The following is a 20,038-nucleotide window of genomic DNA, read 5'->3' on the forward strand; positions in this document are numbered from 1 at the left end:
TTCGCTACACACTTCGGAGTACTAACTAAGCTAACGTTGAATGGACCAGTGTGATTTTCTTTCCATAAGAGCTCATTTTCACAAACGAAAAAATATGACTGCGCGGCAACCGCTACACTTCTACCCAGCCAAATACAAATGAAATTTCACTGCCGAATGGAATCCTAGCAGTCCGAGGAAAGAAATACGCGAGGATTCTCATTTCATTATGACACCACAAAAAATGAGATGCGATACAACGCGGGTACAGATTATACACTGCAACGTGAAAGGAAAACACATTTGTCACGAGCCGTGCAAGAAAAATTAATGCAACTTTCGCCTTCTTCACGGGCCTCCGCTACACGAACGATGCATTATTCTCGTACAAGTAAATTTTCCATCATTCAAGACGGCTAACCAACTATTTAAAGAATTTCAACGGGTTCGGGTTGGGTTTTCAGCCAACTACTTTCAATCGTTATACCGTTTTGGGTTTTATATGCGGGATTAAACGAAGAACGCTAATGGCTCATCCGACTTCATAATAGGAAAAGATTCGAGACCTATGTGGCGTCGTTGGAATATTTTTGTTCTGAGTCACGAGCATTTAAGCCTGTTCAGCCGGTTCAATGACAAATATTACATTAGGTGTCTTTCGATACAAGCAAATAAATTTGAAGAAGCTGATTTTATTCAGTTGAAAAAGCCCTACGATACTTGCTATCAAAGTTTTCTAGAATCTTGTCTTCAACTAAAATGAATTGCAAAACGTGAGAAAAAAGGATATTACGTACGTTTTACGGTACATTCGAGTGAGAGATAAATTTAAAAACAAGTTTCCACAGCGAGTTTTGTAGTGCTTTGCTTGTCGATGAAAAATAATCTTTCGATCATCCGTTTTCAGTGGGAAATAGTGTACACGTGAAGCTTCTCGACCTCAAGTTTGTCCTTCTAGTTGGGAATCTCGACGATAGTTGTTGCTCGAGTCGAATTAAAACCCGTTGGGGATTTCTCGATGTGCGCAACACACGTAAGAATTCGAAAGAAAATCTTGATGCTCTGTGCAATGAGTTTCGAATGAAATAACGATTAGAATTAATCCAAGCCAAGCAACCGAACGAATGTCAATCGTGGCTTTAATAGTTAATAGGCGATCCGACTGGCTGATATCGTCTGCTATCGATAATCCGTTTGATATTGTAAAGCCTAACAAAGCGAGGAAGGCAATCGCGTAATGGCAAATAGTGGAAGCAGACGAGTACGCGCTCGAATGAAATATATATTCGAGCAATAGCAGCGGGGCACTAATTGATGAAAAAGTAGCTTTCTTTTTTTCGAAAGTCAAGCAACTGTACGGCAGCGAATTAACAATGAACGTAGTTGTCGGACGAGCCGTGAATTCGCAGCGAGCACTCGGACGCACGACAAGCGACGCGTAAACGACCAACCGAGAACCCGTGAAAATATTTGGCGAACCAGCAACGCACGGCCGAGTAAGAGATGCGCGTAAAGCCGATAAGCAAGCAGAGTCGGCTGAATAGCGCGCCAAAAGCGGAGATTACAGCGGAGATATAGTAATGCACTTTCGTTTGGGTTATCAGGCGCCTTATCGGCTAATTAACAGCGGGCTCGCGAGCGCGATATCGACGTAATGGCGCGCGACGAGCGAGTCGCCGAGTGCAACAAGTACGACGAGGACGACGACGACGACGACGGCGGCGGAAGGCGAGCCAGCCTCGAGCGAGCGGCGTCGAGGAAGGCGTGCCGGCGAAACGGTACACGCCGCGTGCCTCCGCCGCCCGAGGAGCGATCTCGGCGTCGGGCCCGCGCCTCGGTTCACGGGCGCGTCGCCGCCCGTCCAATTGAATATTCATCGGACGTAGCGAAGCGGAGGACTGGTCGGCCACGCATTCCGCCCGGTCGCCTTTCGCGGCGCGCCGAAAACTACGCCGCTCGCCGCGCGCGTACGGACGCGCGCCCGCGCCGCGGCACACGTATACGCCACCCCGATAAATCGCGTCCGTTCAATTTGGCCGGGCTCTCGAAATAAATTTGTTTGCCCGGCACTCGTGCGCGCGCTCGCCGCCCGCTTTAATTGCTCATTAATTACGCGCGCTTTAATGAACTTTGAGTAATTGTGTTTGCTCGCGACTCTCATTTTTAGCCGAAATCATGACGCCACCGAGGCCGACGCCGCGCGTTTATCGCGCTCACGAGACGCTCCGCTCGCTCGCGCTCTTTCTCTCTCTCTCTCTCGCTCTCTCTCGGACCTTTTAGTATTCCACGGCGACGGAGCGCCCCCCATATTTTTGCACCGAGTTATACTGGCCTGTCGCGCGCTTATCCCCCCTATAAAATACCGATTGTAATTTTTACGATTCTTTTATCTGGCTTTGATATAATCAAGAAAAGTGGCTGTAAATCTCGGCCGCGCGTCGTCTCAGTTTTCATCCTGGCCGTCCGGCCCCAACGTCCCAAGCGTCCCGCCGCTCGGCCGAAGCCGTCCGAAGACGTACTCTTCGAAAAATGCCATCGTTGAAAACATGTTTGTTTCTCGCGCGCAGTCAACATCTTACTCAACCGAGCCAGCTGGTTTTCAATATTTATGCGCCGAGACCCGTTACGTCAGAGCGCACAGCTCACGCACACACCCACACTTGTTGCGCAGCGCACGCGCCTGCAATGCTTACGATTCGGTCGACAGGGAAGCATTTGACCGGGTGCATCCTGGGCGCGATATTGCCAAAGTGGTGGTGCAGCTCCATGTTGCGCCGGGGCGTTAAACCGCGCATTCACACTCGGGCAGCAGTCGCCGAGCGACGAGCAGGGCGCCCCGACAAATCCCGTCTTTCTCCGGGCTCTCAGCTCTAAACACACTGCGCGCACAGCACGTCACGATGCCGCCGACGCTCCTGTCCGCTCGCTGTGTCCTCTCTCGCTGGCCACACCGGGGCCACTCGATAAATCTTTTCCCGCGCGGGCGCGCGACACCGAGCAAAAGGCAATTTCACACGCGGCCACTGAGCGTTTGATATCTGAATAAACCAGTGCGAGAGAAAGAGAGAGCGAGCGAGAGACGCGGCGCGAGCGCGAGAGAGACGGAGAAAGAACGAAGCGAACGTGCCCCGCTGGAAGTCAGGGCCCAACTGACTGCGCGCGCACGCAGGCAGCGCGAAGGTGGGGGCCCCTCTCTTCGCAGGCCGATGGCGCGGCGGTGCGCTCGCTGCGGGCCCTCGCCTGGCTGCAGGTACGAGCCCCGCGCCCCCTCCGCCCGGCCGAGTGGGGCAAATAAAGAGCCCGTGCGCCTAGAAAGGATCCTTCTTTCTCGTTCTCCGCGCGCGGTGGGGACTCGGCCGGGGAGGGGGCACGCGCCAACTCCACCGATTCCCCTCGCGCGCGTCCCCGCCTGCCCCTTTCGCCTTCCTTCCTTCCTGCCAGCCTGCTTGCCTGCCTGCCTGCCTGCCTGCCTGCCTGCCTGCCTGCCTGCCTGCCTGCCTGCCTGCCTGCCTGCCTGCCTGCCTGCCTGCCTGCCTGCCTGCCTGTGTGCCAGCCAGCCAGCCAGCCAGCCTTCCTCCCTTGTGTTCCTTCTATTCAATTAGATTTCGCTCCATCCACGCTAAATGCCGCGTTGCTGGCCTCGTCAATACTAGTCGGCCGGGCTAACGGAACGATCGGAGTGGCCGTGGCGAGCCCAGGAATCAATTTGCCCTTCGCTTGGACACGCACATTTATACGCGCAACCTCCGCGAGCGGGAGATAGATCGCTTTCGAGCACCGACGCAATTGGCAGGCCGACGCCGCGGACGATCGTCGACGCTAAGGAGCCCGTGCATTTGGCGCGCGACACTTCCGCCACGCGTGCAGCGCGGCGCGCTTTCTCCCGGGCTCTCGCTCCGCGGACCGCGCGCCGCTCGCCGCGTAGAAAGTGGAGCTTAATTGCGCTTATCGTCGAGCACATCTCGTTGCCGGGCCAGCGAGAGCCAGCCGCGGATCCCGGAGATCGATCGAGTGCGGAGAGAGATGCGGAACGACGGATCCAGCATACGTACCTTGAGCGTGCAGTTGTTGTTGTGGTTGACGGGCGGGTAGCCAGCCAAGTGGCCGGGCAGGTGCGGGTGCTGGTAGGGCCTGTGGTGCTGCTGCTGCTCCTGCTGCTGCTGCTGCTGTTGCTGCTGCTGCTGTTGCTGTTGTTGTTGCTGCTGCTGCTGCATCATGGCGTGGTGGTGGCCGTTGCTCGGCAGGCCCTGGCTCGCGTAGGCCCCGGCCGGGCCTTGTCCACCGACGCCCGCGGCGCCCTCCTGCGGGCCCTGGCCATAGGCCGGCGAGTGCGGACTGGGGTCGGGCGTGGTGGCCGTGCCGCTGGCGCTGCCGGCCGAGGAGCCGCCGCCGCCGCCCCCGCCGCCGGCCGCGGCGAAGCCCGTGTGGTGGGCCTCGGCGCCGGGGGGCGCGTGGTGCGGGCTGCCCGCCAGCGACGGGTGGTGGGGGTAGGGGTTCATGCCCGCGGCTAGGGCGCTCGCCAGCTTGGCCGGTGGCTGGGGGCGGCCCGCCCGGGGCAGCCCACCGCTTCTCTAGTGGTCGACAACTGGCTCCGCGGGCCCCGGGTCAGCTGACCGCCGCCTCCGCCGCCGCCTCCGCCGCCTCCGCCGCCGCCGCCGCCGCCGCCGCCGCCGCTGCCGGTCCTCACTTCCACGCTCTGCTGCACCGCTTGCCTGCAATGAGAACGGTGCTCGTGAATTCTCGCCTTGAACACCTCGGCAAAGCTCCCCGGACAGCGAACGCCGATTCGACGCCGAGAACGGAGCCAAGTGCGCGTGCCGAAACGATCGAAGCGCGACACCAGTCACGAACGCTTCGGGGAGTCGGCGGATAGCATAATGACAAAGAGCGACGAAGAACGACAAAGAATAAGCTTCGTAGAGAGGCATCCGGGCGCTCCCACCGAAGCGCCCTCTCCGAAGGAAAAAACTCGTTTGCTCGTGGCCGTGGATTCCTCGCGAGTCCGAGCCGCGGCGGTTTTCCTTCGGCTTTCTTCGGGGGCTCGGCTTTTTAATTTTCCGGCAAAGGGGCCACCCAGCGGGAGCCTTCTCGGAAATTCGGCCCGACGGCGGCGCTGGGCTCGAAAGCTCGTTTTGGCCGAGCGCGAGAGAGGCCGGCTTCGGCCGCACGACGCTCCGCCAGGCTAGATTTGGCTTGGCGCGAGCGCTAATTACAAGCGACGCCGGGGCCGGTTCGCGCCCGCTTGGGCTCTGACGGGCAAGCAACCGCCGCCGCCGTTGACGCGCAATTACGAGCTTTTCCCGATGCCGCGCGTCCGTCAAAATATCAATTGGCCGGGAGATTGATGAGGCGCTCGGTCCGCGGGGCGCAGCAGCGAGGGAAAGCCAAACCTTTAATTTTCGAAAAGCCAAATTACACAGCGCTGGTGTTTTAATCCCGAGCGCTTCTCAGAACAATTCCCAGATGGTTGCGTGCCGGGGCGGCCAGGCGCAAAAGTATATATAGGCGCGTAGCTTTGGTTTTCGTGATCCGTGCGGCTCTGGCGACAGCGGCAAGAGAAATTCTAATTAATAAGCCTTCGACCTTTCCGAGTAGCGAGGCAGCGGCACGGGCAGGCGGGCAGGCAGCATCTATACCTGCGAGGCTCTCTCACAATGCCCGGAATAACGGTGCCCGCCGCTCGACTCGCCGCTCGCCTCTCCCCCCTCGAGTATATTGGACTTTAGAAAATTTCAGCTCTCGGTTTTACGACAGCGCCAACTGCTATTTCCAATAATGAGCAATGGTGCCAGCTCGCAGTTGTCCCGAGCGCGGCGAGCCCCGCTTCTTTTACGATCGCCTCGCCGTTACACCTGTAGCTGCGTGTGCATTAATCGGACGGCATGCAGATATCGTTGGCGCTTGAGTTATGCGCGCCATTCCTCGGAATTGGCTAACGCGCACCTTTTCATCAGCGGCTAATTACTATAATCCGCGCGGCCAGCGATAATTAGATTATTTCCACGTTGGCCCGCGTCCGTCTTTGTTCGAGCTGGCTGGCTTCGCTCTTAACTGACCGACCGGCCGAACGGCCTACCAGCCGAGCCAACGAGCGAGCGAGTGGCGTGTTGCCCTCGAGCTTTTCGAACGCCGCTCATTATATCTCTCCGCGCAAGTTATCATTACTCGCGGCCGCGAGAGAACGAGAGAGAGAGAAAGAGAGAGAAAGAGAGAGCAGTCGATTATCTTGCTTTTTGCGCATTCTGCCTGGATATAGTTCGGCCGCGCGCTGTTATTATTGCGAGCGAGGGAGAGAGAGAGAGAGGATTGTCGGATTCCTCGCGGAGCGGATTGCCGAGCGGAGATGGCGCTAGCTGCGTCGCAACGCGCTCGAAGCTCGATACGCGCTTAATCGAGTACACGCGTGCGGCGCCCCGCCGGAAAAGTCGTCGAAAGCGAGTCGCGGCGCGCTCTCTCGGCAAATTCACCCGAAACCCGAACCCACCGCAACGCTCGATGCGCGCCGCCGCGAGCCTCTTTCTCAGCCGCGTCTCTGTTTGTCCACGCGGGCCGGGCCGACTTTTAATAATGCCGGCCGAGAGAGAGAGAGAAAGAGCGGGCTTCGATTGTCCGGCAGCGCCCGCGCGAAATACGGCTACCTACTACGGGCATCAGCTGCGAGCTTCCGAGCTTTAATTATTCTATTAAACGGAGCGCGCTGAAAGGCAAACAGCTCTCCCGCGCGCGATGGTCTTTTCATGGAGTCGCCCACCCCCACCCCGATCCCCGAGTGAGTGCATCAAAAGGGCCAACTTTCATTTCGAAGGGAGCACAGTGACGGACAGAGCTCACCGTAAATTAGCTCAATTATGGGCGTGTCTCATTTGAATATTTCCTCGAGAGAGAGAGAGAGAGAGAGAGAGAGAGAGAGAGAGAGAGAGAGAGAGAGAGAGAGAGAGAGAGAGTGATTCAGCGTGTACGCGTTCCGGAGGGAGAGACAAAGGGAACATCGTGAGAGAGAGAGAGAGAGGCAATTACAAAATTGCAAAAATTAACCATAAAACTGGGAAAGGTCGTAAAGCCGTCCGTCCAATCGGCGCATATTTTCGGTGTTTACGACCAATCAGCCCGCAGCGCGCGCCTCGCCGCGGAAGACCGCGGAAAGAAAATTGCGCGATCTGCAGCGCGGAGGCTTTCCAATTTTCGACTTAACGACCATAACCGATAGCCTGGCCATTTTGTTTTTGCTCTCCTTCTCTCGGCCGTGCGCGCGCGAGACCCCTAATCTTGAGGCTGTAAAAAGCTGGAATTTTCAATTATCAGGAGTACATGTAAAAAGTGTTGCGCTCCGGATTCGGCTCGCGGGAAATCCGCGGATCCGTAGGTTCGGAGGCAATATAGAGACGCGGAGACCTGTAAATCACGGCTAAACGGCGTCAAAAAAGGCGCGGCGGCGGCGTTTATTAAATTTTCCCGTGGCGACTTAACGCTCGGCGAATTTATGGTCTCGCCCACGCGTACATATATATCGACGGCGAGGCGAAATTAACTGGCGGCCTGGCAATCAAAATCCATTTCACGGCCGCCTCGGTTTTATCAGTTTATCAGGTGCGGCGAACAGCTGGCGTATGGTAATGCCTCGCCGACAGAGCTTAGGGCTAGCGCACGTATGCCAATATCTGTCAAACACAGATTTTTTGTTGATTTATTCGGAGGGGAGAGAGGCGCTCGCGCGCGCGCCAATTCAATTCTCGGCGCTCGGCTATGGAATAATGACTCGGCCGACGCTGCCGGCGCTGCTTCCCGGCTGCAAATGATGTAACTTTTCTCATATCGACGTATAGTCGCGTTAAAAGCCTTTCGATGTACACGCTCGAGTGGTTATTATTAGAGCTGCTGCGCGAAACCGCTTGGAAATGAAAATGAAAAAGGGAGACAGAGAGAGCGAGAGAGAGAGTCGTCGATGGATGTTTGCCTGCGTCGTCTTCGCTCAAAGACTCTCTGAATAGACACCTTTAAAAAGGATCATTAGCGAGCGAGTTGCGTCAGAGCGTGAATGGAGAGATTACTCGGCGTCGTCGCCGAGCAAAGTTCAACTACACCGCCTACTTAGAGCATTGTACGACCACGCGAGTGGCGTCTGATCCGATTAATTTGCCTGGCAACTGCGACAAAGGTGTGCCCGCAGCGCGACAGCCAGGAGGAGGCTTTAGGTTAAGAAAAGCCTCCCCCTTTTCAGCGAGTGCAATCCGCCGTGTATTTCTTATTGCCTCGCAATTTCGCTTCCCTTCTCAGGCGGCGAGCGTTCGCGCTTTACGAGCGACCGAGCGAGCGAGCGAGCGAGCGAGCCTCGACGCGCCCCTCGCGCACTAGCGATCTGCGGTTACACCACTTTCCGCCTGGTCCGCTCCGCGCCGTGCGGCTCGGCCGGCTCTCTAGCCGTGCTTTTCCCTCGTGACTTTTTCCATCCGGGTCCGGCCCAACGGATCGGTCACGCCGCCCTGGTCTCCGCTTCGACCTTCGCGCCTGTCTCCATTACGCTATTGCCAATCGCTGCGAGAGAGAGAGAGAGAGCCGCAACTGTTTAACGTGGCGAATTTGTTAAGGCAGAGCATTTCGGGCGGATTACAGCCCCACCTAATAAAAAAGCCCTCGGCTATTTGGCCAGACTGCCGGCGTAAAATTTTAATAGATATATGGGCCGCAGATGGTGATTGCATTGTCGTCGTATCGAGCCGCGCGCGACAGCGAGTTTACACCTACCGTAAATCATCCTAAGAATTGTTTGCAAAATGAGAAATCTCGGGCTAGCTTTATTACCTAGCCAGAGAGCGAGACAGCGAAAAGCTTAAAGTGAATCATAAATGAGAATAAATTGCCCCGACGAGTCGAGTTACGCGTACTTTGGTCATACATGTGAAATTTCATTTAGAGAGACGGCTAACATCCGCGAAACTAGACGGAGGGCAGGAGAAATTTTAATTAATTCCGAAAGAGACAGAGAGCGGGAGCTTATTAGCCTCCCCTCGAAAAGGGATTGAAAATCTCATAAAGCAATTCCTAACTAACCCCTAGCTAGCCTCTCCTCTCCTCTCCGCTCCGCTCCGCTTCTCCCCGCGCCCCGCGACCGTGCTATTCGCTCGCGTCTTGCGCGCGATCGTCTGCGCCAGCTAGTCGATGTGCGCGATAAAAGACAAAGCCGTCTCGATCTTCCTCTCGCTGCACCTAATATGGCTCTGCTATCAGCCCTTTGACGCGCGCTCCCTCGTGCGACTGCTCCTTTTTAAGCGATTCGCTCATCCTCCCGAACTGCTACATCTTTCACGATCAACAATTCTTTAACAAAGCTGAGGCTTGACCCATTCTTATAAATAATCGACCGAGCGTCCTTCCTCCCGGTTCCTCTAACCTATCTCTCAACGCTTGTCAGCCTCGGCAGCCAAATTATTTTTTCAACGAACAATCAACTTTGCAACAGAAACGACGTTAATTTCTACTTGCTCGATAAATTTCTTATAGTGCGAACTACATTGCCAGAGTGCACTCGTGGAAATGTACGAGCAGCTGGCATCCTAAAATAAACAACATAATAACAATGAACGACCGCCATGACTAGACTACAGTGACCATGCCTTTGCCAACACAAGTATATGAGAAATACGAAAAAAGCACGTGCAACGATAGAAAAGTACAGAGCCCGTATACGCAGGCAGTTAAGAGTCGCCTGTCCAATGGAAACTTTCATCGTATCAATCATATTAATTAATTTTTATATGCAACTTTTCTGAAATTTGTTTGTAATCAAAGTGCCGCTTCTTATCTAAAATTTTTGCATTTTCCTGATCAGAATCGTGACAACCATTTTTTTAAATATGTTTCCTAATAGGTTTTCATTATTCTTTATTGGAGTCGTCGGTCAAATCTATTTTTTCCACTGGCATTTTAGCTTTTTTGACGTGACTGCTAAGGGAGCTCTTTAAAAAAAACTCGCACTAACGACGGAAGATATGGGCGAAGGCTGACTTTTTGCTCACAGCTTTATCTACAGGATCTATTTGGAAAAATTTTGAAAGCTGCTGTGAAAAATGTTACGTACGGCCATTGCTTTCTACTAACGTTCTCACTTGTAAAACTGACAGGACAGAGATTCCTGCTGAAGATACGTACGGAAGATAGGCAGCCTTAATTTTGGCAATGGTTCACGCTGAAGCCCATACGTATAGAGATGAAAGACACGCGAAATAGCTCCGACAGTTTTTTATACACGACGCTCTGTCGGAGAGCATCCCTCCAAGTTTCAGGAAAATCAATAATTCGGTAGTCTAACTCGCGAGTACACTCAAACGAAAACAGTAACCGGGGTGACAGTTGGTTTCTCTACCAGCTAACCAATTCCTGGCGTATGTTTCCGAAATATTACAATGTGGCGAATCGCATGAAAACGCAAAGGCTAAAACGTAAAGCCACGGAAATTGAAAGAGTTGCAGAAATGGATTGCGTATTCGAGGACAGTTGAATTCTACGGAATGAGAATCAGTAGATAGCGAGAAGATAGTGCGGCAACGCGAGCACGGTACCGTCTTGGGTCCGCCTAGTCCATTTCTTCTTTGTCGTTTCTATGCTCGCTGTTATTTCTGGTCCGAGGAAAAACAGCCTGCGTTTATTTATGCAGCTGCCCGATAGAATGCCTTTTCCGCCAAGTTAATCGCTTTACCGCTGTTTTCCTCGAGCGGCGACGGCGGCGGCAGGCAAAGAACGGGACCGACTGCGCAAGACAATCGCGGGATTATCCGCCGGCAGGTTTAACGATTGTGCGTTTTGCTGCCTTCCCGGGCAGTCCGTTTCGCGCGGAGCGTCGAGTGACCTTGCCGAGCGGGAGCTGCCAACTCGCGACGGACTTTTCGGCCGCGGCGACAATCGCGACGTCGCGGCTAACGAGAGTGCAGTATCGGGCGAGCGCAGCCCGCGGGAGAGAGGCGCGCACGGCGCGAGCTAATAAGTAACGAAGCCGCGAGGCCGGGGAGCGCGGATACGTCCGAGCGCGGGCCGCGCCCGAGTGGCATTTAAATTCGGGCGGCGCAATTTCGTGATTGCTTCGGATAGGGCGCGCGAGAGCTTCCGAGTCGCTGCGCGCGGACAGCGGTCGCGGCGACTCATTACGGTAATGACGCGCGCGCATCGATTGGCATTAATAGTCTAATGGGCGCGCGGCCGCGCCGGGACGCTCTTCCGCCTTGGCAGCCGCGCTCGATCCGCCAGACAATCGCTGCGCGCGACGCGATGCGTTCGGCCGCTCGTTATCGAATCGCTCGTGCGCCGGGCTCGAGCTCTTCGTCGCTAACGAGCCAAGTGCGCGGTTAATCGAACACCGCCGTGCCGAGGATATTCCATCGGCCAGTGCCCCTCTCTCGCTCGCTCGCGCGCCGGACGGCGGAACTTGCGCCTGGCGCGAGAGGGCCTCGATCGCGATGCGAGATCGCGTTTATCAGCCAGCGATAAGCGCGCGAAAACCCGAGGGTCGCGCGAGCGGCTTATCGCCGACAGCTGTCGGTCCCCCCGGCTGACGCGTCGTTTCCCAAAAATTAGACTCCGACGCGCTCGCGGTTCTCGGCTCGCGGGACTCGGGCGAGGAAAAATTGGGGCCGCGCGGATCGGCCGTCGAGCAGACCGCTTGACGAGACTGCCTCGCGTCGCTGGATCCATCGCCGACTCGAGACGGAGACGGGGCGCGACTACCTGGCCATTCTCCGCTCCCCGCGTCAACAGCGAAAGCCGAGTGTGCACCCGAGCGAGCTGTCGACGCGCCGTGCTGCGGCTCCGGGTCCAGCTGCCTCGTAAAAATCTGGCCGGCACTCGGGGGTCCAGCACCTGCCGCGAGTCGGGGTTACAGCCGCTAGCCAGCGACCTTGACCGAAATTTCCGATCGCTCGGCGATCCGGACACGAGCCGGCGAGCGGCGGGAGTAAGAGGCGCGCGGCAAAAATGGGGCAAAGGGATGGAGCTAAGACGTCGCGCGTCGGCCAACAGGTGGCAGCATCCCCGGCGATAACCCGCGGCGACACTCCATAAAGCCGACTCGAGCGAGCGCGGAAGACAGAAGAAAACACGGCCGGGATTACCGACCCTCTCCTAACGAAACTGCTCGCGCGCGGCCTGTCAAAATACTTGCTGGCTGCCGGCGCACACGACAAACAAGCCGGATCCTCGCGCGGACCTTCGCCGCCTGTCGGCCTGTACGAGCGAGTGGCGCGCAAGCGCTTTATTATGTTTATCGGCGCGCGGTTAACGAGCCGAACGCCGCTACAAAGCTGGCCGCGCCAAGATCCATTGGAATCGTTGCAATTAGCCGGGAGTCTAGTATTTTTGCGGGAACGATCGATCGTCGGCTGCACAATAGCAGCGGCGGCGGCGGCGGCAGCAGTCGCAACGAGCAGCTCTCTGATTAATACATTATCTATTGAAGCGAATGAACGGTTGTATTGCGAGAGGCTCTCGCTCGAAAGACAAATACCCGTAGACGTTGCGGAGCGGCCCCGAGCTACCATTAATAAGCACAATTAGACGGGAATTGAATGCCGCTGTACGCTGCGCGATTATTGCCCCGAGGACCGAGTCGCAGACGCGCAGCGCTTAGCGCGGCCCGGCCAGATGTACGTCTGCACCTATACGTGCCTGCACGAAAGCCAAGCTCTCGGTCTGCCTACCAATTGATCGGCTAATGCCAGGCGGACGAGCGCGGGATCGGCGACGACGAGGCCTGCACTGCAAACAGCGACGCTGCTCGCCGGAATATCCGACAGCTGACTCGACGCTGGCCTCGGCTTCGCGCACACTCGTAAACGAAAGTCCGCCGGGCGTCGAGCGTTGAGCAACGCCGCGCGAGAAGACGGAAAGGCGGCGCTGCGTCGATTGTTGCAACTAATAAGCAAGCGAGAGCGCGCGCGCGCGAGGCATTTGTCCATTTGTCAATTGGCTCGTAAACGTCGCGCGAAATTAGCAGGCGTAGAGAGGCCGTATCGAATAGAGCGCGAGAAATCCGACGCATCGCGGTCTGCTGTCCGTCTATCTGTGTGTGCGCGCGCGCTCCGCGTATAGCTTGCGAGTCGCGTAAAAAGGAGGAGAGAGAGGGAGAGAGAGAGAGAGAGCGAAAGGAGGCGCGCATACGCCTCGGGAGTGGCGTTGGCGGCGTCGTCGCTGCCGAAGAGGCACTGGAAATGGAGCTTTTATACGAAAGCACTCCATATCACTTTATTTAAGATTTACCCTCTCGCTCGGCCCTTTCAACCCCCAACAAGACTCGTCCATTTCGCCGCCTCCTCCTCACCCGGCAGCACTCGACGGGCGCGTTTCTCCTATTCTTAAGCCCGATCCTCGCTCTGGCGCGCGGGCGCGCAATGCGCTCCTGCGCTCTCTCCGCTAGGCGTTTATTTATTTCTCCGATATATTCCTGAGACGCATCTGCGAGTCCGCAGCACTCGCGCTAATCTCCTTTGCACAATTGGACGTTGATAAATCTCCGGACTGGTTGGCGGTCCGGACGAATTAGCCTTTTTCCATCGATGAAATACGGCGATACGCAAACAATAGCACGATTGTCTCGCCGGCCATAATTTTGACGGCATTAAGCGTATGCACACATGCCCCGTGCGCTACGTGCGTTTCCTCGGCCTTCGGCCTCCCGCGCATGCATGCATATTCCCCGACGGAGAGCAAGCAGGAGAGAGAGAGAGAGAGAGAGAGAGAGAGAGAGAGAGAGAGAGAACCGGTCGGTCGACTCTCTCCCCCGGCCCCGCGCGCCGACGCCAGTTTCAGTTGGCTCGCGGGACACCTGCTCGCGCTCGCTGCCTCGCTCGCGCCATTAAATTTATATACGAATCCCATCGAGCGACGCTTTATCCAGAATTCACGCCTGGCCACTCATTTCCGTGAGAACGCCGGCCTGGAATCCATCCGCCGCCGCCGCCGCCGCCGCCGCCGCCGACGACGACGGCTAATTAATTTCGCCACTTTTCGACCACGTAATTCCCATGTGCGCGAGCGCCGCGCTGCCACAGGGGGTGGGGGCTTAATTGCTTTGTTATTATTGGCTGATAATAATTAATTAATCGTCGTTGTCGCGGCTAATTGACACTGATTTACGAGGCTGAATTAAGGGGGGGAGGCGTGGCTGAGCGCCCGCACCGACACCTCCGAACACTCAATTTTACTCGTCACGCCGTTGATGAGAATACTTCTCGCGAGTTGCGCGATAAGTTTCCCGAGCGAGCCGCGCGCGGCACTCGTCTGCAGAGTCCGTGGCGAGCGTGCACGTAGGTACAGGCCAGCCTTTGTACGAGTGGAGAGAGAGAGAGAGACCCCCCGGGCTGAATTCATTAAGCCGCTGATTTACCGGCTACTTCCGGTGTAAACGAAATTACAGCCCCCTCCCCCTCGCCACTCCGCCCTCTAGCCGCCGCCGTCGCCGCTCTCGGCCGATTCTTCCGGTTCCGAAAGCGCCGCGCTATGAATCAGCTCGCCCTCCGCATCCGCGCCCAACTTATATTGTTGCCGTAGCCTTCTTTCCGATGCGCGCTCGACCTCTTGCGCAAATATTGTTTCAATTAAAAGGCCGCTCGGGCCAAGCTCTCCAGCGCAAATATATGCTCTGTCATTCGACTTTATTGCTACAAACACTCCTCGACTCGACTATTCCGCATGTAAATTGTCTTTGTGATCTCACGCATTGTTTGATCAATGAATCCCATTGTTGCCGCTTATGGGCCGCAGACTCTGCCGGGACGACGAGAGCGCATTGCTCGCGAGTTTTGCAGGGTGACGCTGCTAAATCGAGAGTCGAGCGACGATCGACGCGCGTCGGCGGCGCGAGCGGCTGCATACGCACGCGCGACGGCGAAAACGCGCGCGGCCCTCGCGCCGTCCACGGATATTCATGTATGCCGAGCAGCTTTGTTCCGCCACTTTTCAGTCGCATTGTCTCGCCGCGTCTGAATGCACGCGAGCCCGTGGCCCTCCTTCGATCCCCTTCGGCCGTTAATCATCCGCTCGTAAATAAAAAAACAAAGAGGCGAGCGAGAAACGAGAGTGGCACTGCGGGAAACGCGCGGCCGTGCGCGCCGCCGCAGCGCCGGCTCGTCGCGCGGCCTAAAACTAAGCTCATTTGCAAGCGGCAACGACTTTTTGCCCGGCGGCCGGCATGGAGCCGGCAAAAATGCATACGTCTTCGTCAGACGTCGCTGGCTTCGACACTCGCTTTTTGCCCACGGGCAGGCCATAGGTCAAGCCGCCGCTGCCCGTTTTCCAAATTAGTCGCAGATTCTCCGGATAGTTTCGCTCGCGGAATTTCGAATTGGCATGCGAACGAAAGCGCCAGCGCGGCCCCGGCGACCGGCCAGCGCGCGCAAGGGGAGGCCGCGCGACCTGCCGGTGAGCAGCCGTCGCGGCGTTAATAAGGCCGCGACGCCGCGAGCCGCCGGCTGATAAATAGGACGCCGATAGATCAAGTGCGTGCCGGCTGGAAGAAGCCAAGGAGAAGCTGCAGTGTCATATAATTAATAACGAGGCCGTCGCCCGCGCCGCCGACTACGGGGCGAGCCGGCTGCGCGCTCTCGTTGTGTTGTTAATATTACATTCCCCAGGCCCGCGCACCGCGCACAATGGGATGGCCCCCAAGCCTCGCAATTAATTCTCCGGGTTTTGCTAATTAAATTTTTGGCCTCCTCCTCCGTGGCGGCGGTGGCGGCGGCGGTGGCGGCGGCGGCGGCGTCGTCGTCGTCGTCGTCGTCGTCGTCGTCTTGCCGTCGGCAGGGCGCGCGCGCGCGCGACAATGCCGTCAGGCTTGCCGGGGCTCTTATGTGCGCGCGACAAGAGCTAATACGAAAATTAATTCCCCGCCGCGCGAAATTAGCGGTTGTTGAGCTAATTTGTCCCCGCCCCCGTCCTTCTTTTACGCTCCGCCGGAGCGACGGCGTCGCGCGCGAATCGCCTGGCGCTCCTCGTCGACAGATGCTCGGACCCGGCGCGCCGTCTCGTTAGCTAGTGCCGCGATTGAGACAGCCGCGCCGCCACATGCCAAATTGCCGAGAAAAATTGGCATGCACTCGAGGCCGATAAGATAAACGCCTATCGCGGAGGGAACTTGGCGAACCTCGCGCCGAGAATTAGCCGGCGAAAGCTTTTTGCCGAGAGCTTACAAGGCTCAGCGCGAGATTTACGGCAATTGGTTTTTTGCAGCTTGTTAAAGTGCTCGCTGCAACTAAATAGATTCCGAGGCGCTGGGCTGGGAGCAGAGGCTAACGAGTATATTTGCGCGCCGCGAGAGAGAGAGAGAGAGAGAGAGAGGGCGAGAGAGAGAGACAGAGAGAGCACAGTGGAGCGGAGCACGCGAGCGTAATTAATTGAATTTCCTCCCCAGGCTGAAAGCCTGAAAATTCATCGGACGATATTGTTTACGAGTCTCGATGCATTAGGCATGTAATTCCCTTAAAAGCCAACGCTCGTCCAAGACTTTCATCGACTGCTTGTCCGCTGCTCTCGCTCACTCTTTCTCTCGGGCGTTGATTATGATTTGCAGAAGACTGGCGTTATTCATCAAGAGCCTGTTTGTGCCGCTGTTGGGGCTTTTCTTAATTAGCGATAAATAAACAAGAGTAGCGAGAAGAAGAGCGAAAAAAGGGCAGAAATCGCGGAAGAAAAGCCAAGCTAATTAAAACCGCGGATGGTAATTAATTAAGCGAGAGAGGGAGCGAGAGCGTTGCCGGCGGCGGAGCCGTTCGCTCCTAGGTCGCTCTCCGGCAGGGGTTCTCAAGCTGTGCCGGCGCCCGCCCCGTTCGGGAAAATCGATGCCGCAGTCAAGCCAGCCGAGCCACGTGCCGATATATAGCCGATTATCCGCGTGTCGATGCCCGCCGCCGCCTGCATCTTCCGGCGCTCGCCGAAAAACCCAAAAATCACTCTGGCCGGAGCTCGGCAAAAATCAATGCCGTCCGCAAAATCAACATTAATAACACGCGTCCGCATTAAGCCCTCGCTCGTCCAAAGTTTGCTCTGGGGCCCGAGAGAGACAGCGAGTGATTTGATAACGCGTCGCTCAGCGTGATTGAGCTGGAGCAATTAATGTTATTGCTCGCGGAGCTCTCGCGGCTCGGAGGGGTGGCGCACACCAACACACACGCTCGCTCGGCGTTCCCCTCTGATCTTATTCTTGGCTCGAAAGGGGTGCGCGCGCGCGTGTGCGTGTGCGTCGAGAGCGCGCTTATTGCCCGTATCGATTCGTTATTAAACGTCGCCGGCTGTTTGTTCAGCCTGTCGCGCGATAACTGCAAGCTTTTTGCAAGCGCCGCCGTGCAAAAGTCGCGCGAGCTGCGCCGCTCGCACGCCGACAAGAGGACGCTCTTTGGCCTTTGACGCGGAGGCGACCGGAATGGCCGGCAGCTGCCCAGCTAACGTTTATAACATTAGCGCTAATGGACTACCTTACACACCTTAGTCCCCGCGCCGTGCATCTCCCTCTCGGACGGCATCCACTATCGGCCGCCGCGTCCTGTCCTCCTCTTTCTCGCTCGCGCACGCTCGCCGCTCTAATATTCATGAGTGCACGCAGGCTAATGCATCAAGGCGAAAGCCTGGAAGCTTCGCCCTCTCGGTTTAGTCCCTCTCCCGACGGCCTGCGGCTCGCGCGACATTTTAATAAATAAGAGGCCTTCGGAATTCAATAACGAGCCTGGGTCTAATTGCGAGGACTGGCCGGCAGCCAGACTCGCTCTCTCTCTCTCTCTCTCTCTCTCTCTCTCTCTCTCTTTATAGAGCACGTGCAGGGCTACGGCGATCGCGCCTGCGTCAAAGCGCGCTAAACCTACAGACACACTCACACCAGCGCGCAGCCGCCACACACTCGCACTCGCTCACTCACTCACTCACTCACGAGTTCATTCCAACCGCGACACATCAACCTTCAGCTGCAGCCAGCTTATCGCTTTCGCGAACGAGATTATTAATAGCAGCACTCACTTGACCGAGCGCTGTCCCGGACCCAGCGCCCCGAACCAACGAGCAGAACAACGACAACATTGACAACACTCACTTTCTCTTCTATTTGCTATCCATCTGCAGCTTTGATCCGTGCTGGCGGCCTATCGATTTAACAGACTACTTCGCTCTACTCCGCTCTTCGCTCGGCCAAGCTAAGCCAGCGCGCACCAAAGTTCGCTAATCGCATTCTGCATCGCCATCCTCGTTCGGTAGAGCAGGCTCCGCTGCTGCCGCTGCTGCCACTGCTGCTGCTACTGCCTGTTGTTGCTCCGCACGACGGACTTTCACTTGAACGAATTATTCACACTGCGGCTTGCGCAACGATGCACACTGACGGTCGCGCACTGTGCTCGCGCTCTCTCTTTCTTTCTCTTGTGCACGCGGCGACGCAAGAGAAACGAGAACCGAGAAACCAAACGAAACAAGAAAGGTTGCGGTTAGGTGGCTGCGCGAGACGAGCTGTATATATATATATATACACACACACACACACACTACGTCGGTACGGTGCGCTCGCAGCGACGGCGGCCGAGCGAGTGTGTTACTCCGGCGGCCGAAGCAGCCGAGCTCCCCACCAGTCGCCGCACTCGCGCAACGCCAGTCTGCGCGAGAGGGGAACGCGTATAGTGTGTATAGCTTGCATGGCTTCGCTCCACGTCTCGCGGCGGCGGCGGCGGCAGCGCCAGCAGCGTCGAGGGAGGAGAAGGAGGGGCGAGACATTTCGCGGGGGACGCGCGCTCTGGCGATATCGCGTTAATTGAACGAGCCAAAGAGGAGTATGAGGGTTGGGGAGGGGGGGGGGGGGGGCAGCTAGAGCGACGGGAGACGACGATCACGGGATTACTCGCGAGTAATTACCTATTTTTATTATGCCCCGCCCGATTGTCAGCTGCTCCATTGACTGCACACTTACAAATCGCTCCGCTCGCTCGCTCGCTCGCTCTTTTTATTCGCTCCGCACTCTGTTCTTTGCCTCGCTGTCGAATGTTGTCGAATGCTCTGGCCTCTCGTAACGGCTGCCGTAAGAGTAAGAAGGCAGATTCGCAGACGGAACGAGCTGCGCCGCGGATAAATTTAGACGTCGGTTGTGCAAGCCAAACTCCAACTTTAAACGAATAGCCGCGACGCTAGCGCTCTGCTGACCCCCTCCCTTCCATCTTGCTCGCTCGCTCGCTCACTCTTTATCTGTCTTTCCCGAGAGTATATTATAATAGTCGCTCTTTCTTCATCCGTTCGGCAATGCGATGGATACATGTAGGTCAGCGGATTTTCAGCTGCAGTCCGATCGAGACGCGTTCGCACTCGTCTGGACGTTTCGACAGTGGGCGCTCGCATTCGTTCCCGCGAGCCGCGACGAGATTCAATTGGCAGGAAGACGGAGAACGGGGTTGAGTTGTGCAGCTATCGGCGACGGAGAGCCGCGCGTAAAGAACATCCCGCGATTGATCCAAGCGGGCGGGCATTGTGCGGACGCCGTCTAACGCAAACACAGATGCCGGCTGCGCTCGCAGGCCGCGAGGCGCTCTCGCACTTGTCAAAACTTTTATCCGAGCGCTCGCGCGGCTCTCGCCGAAAAAAACAAGCGAGCGGGGATGCGCGGTGGCGGGCAACCAACATAAGAACGAGAACAAGAGCGAGCCGCCTCCGGCGAGAGGAAAAAAACGTGGGCGGCAGGAGGGGGGAGGGGGCACGAGACAATGGCGGGCTCGTCGGCTTCGCCAGGTTTTCGCCGGGATAATTACCGGGGACGCGTAAAAGATGCCGCGTCCGCGCGCCGTCACAGCGCGTTATCCCGGCGCGGGCACGCGGGCACGCGGGCGGAACGCGCGCGCATATCGATCGCGCGCGGCGAGACGCAGGATCGCGCGCCGTCGAGTGCCGAATCCACGGAAAAGCAGCGCGGCTCGCTCGCCGCTCCGAATAATTTGATTGGCGCGAGAGGAGATAACCAGTTTGGACGCGCGCGCTTTAGTCGGTCGCCGATGAAATTTCACGGAGTCGCGAGTAATATTTTGCATAAAAATGCAGCGGACCGGATGGACGAGCATCGAGC

At 56.8% G+C, this 20,038-nt stretch overlaps 1 protein-coding gene across 2 annotated transcripts in view; it reads right to left on the minus strand.

Moving 5' to 3' along the window:
• The window catches only part of LOC131671031 (LIM/homeobox protein Lhx9-like), a 68,459-nt gene that overhangs the window by 11,593 nt on the left and 36,828 nt on the right, over positions 1-20,038 (minus strand). Inside the window, exons 1-2 of one of the 2 annotated variants that reach the window (XM_058947141.1) lie at positions 18,038-18,522; positions 4,032-4,691 (exon numbers count right to left, since the gene is read on the minus strand). In XM_058947141.1, coding sequence (XP_058803124.1) covers positions 4,032-4,478 — 447 coding nt within the window. In that variant the 5' untranslated portion in view covers positions 4,479-4,691; positions 18,038-18,522. Of the gene's footprint in view, positions 1-4,031; positions 4,692-18,037; positions 18,523-20,038 lie in introns of those variants that run through there. The other variant, XM_058947142.1, reaches the window with a different exon arrangement.

This window comes from Phymastichus coffea, unplaced genomic scaffold (genome assembly GCF_024137745.1).
Source record: "Phymastichus coffea isolate CEN01 unplaced genomic scaffold, Cenicafe_Pcof_1.1 PCOF00118, whole genome shotgun sequence".
Taxonomy (NCBI): Eukaryota; Metazoa; Arthropoda; class Insecta; order Hymenoptera; family Eulophidae; genus Phymastichus; species Phymastichus coffea.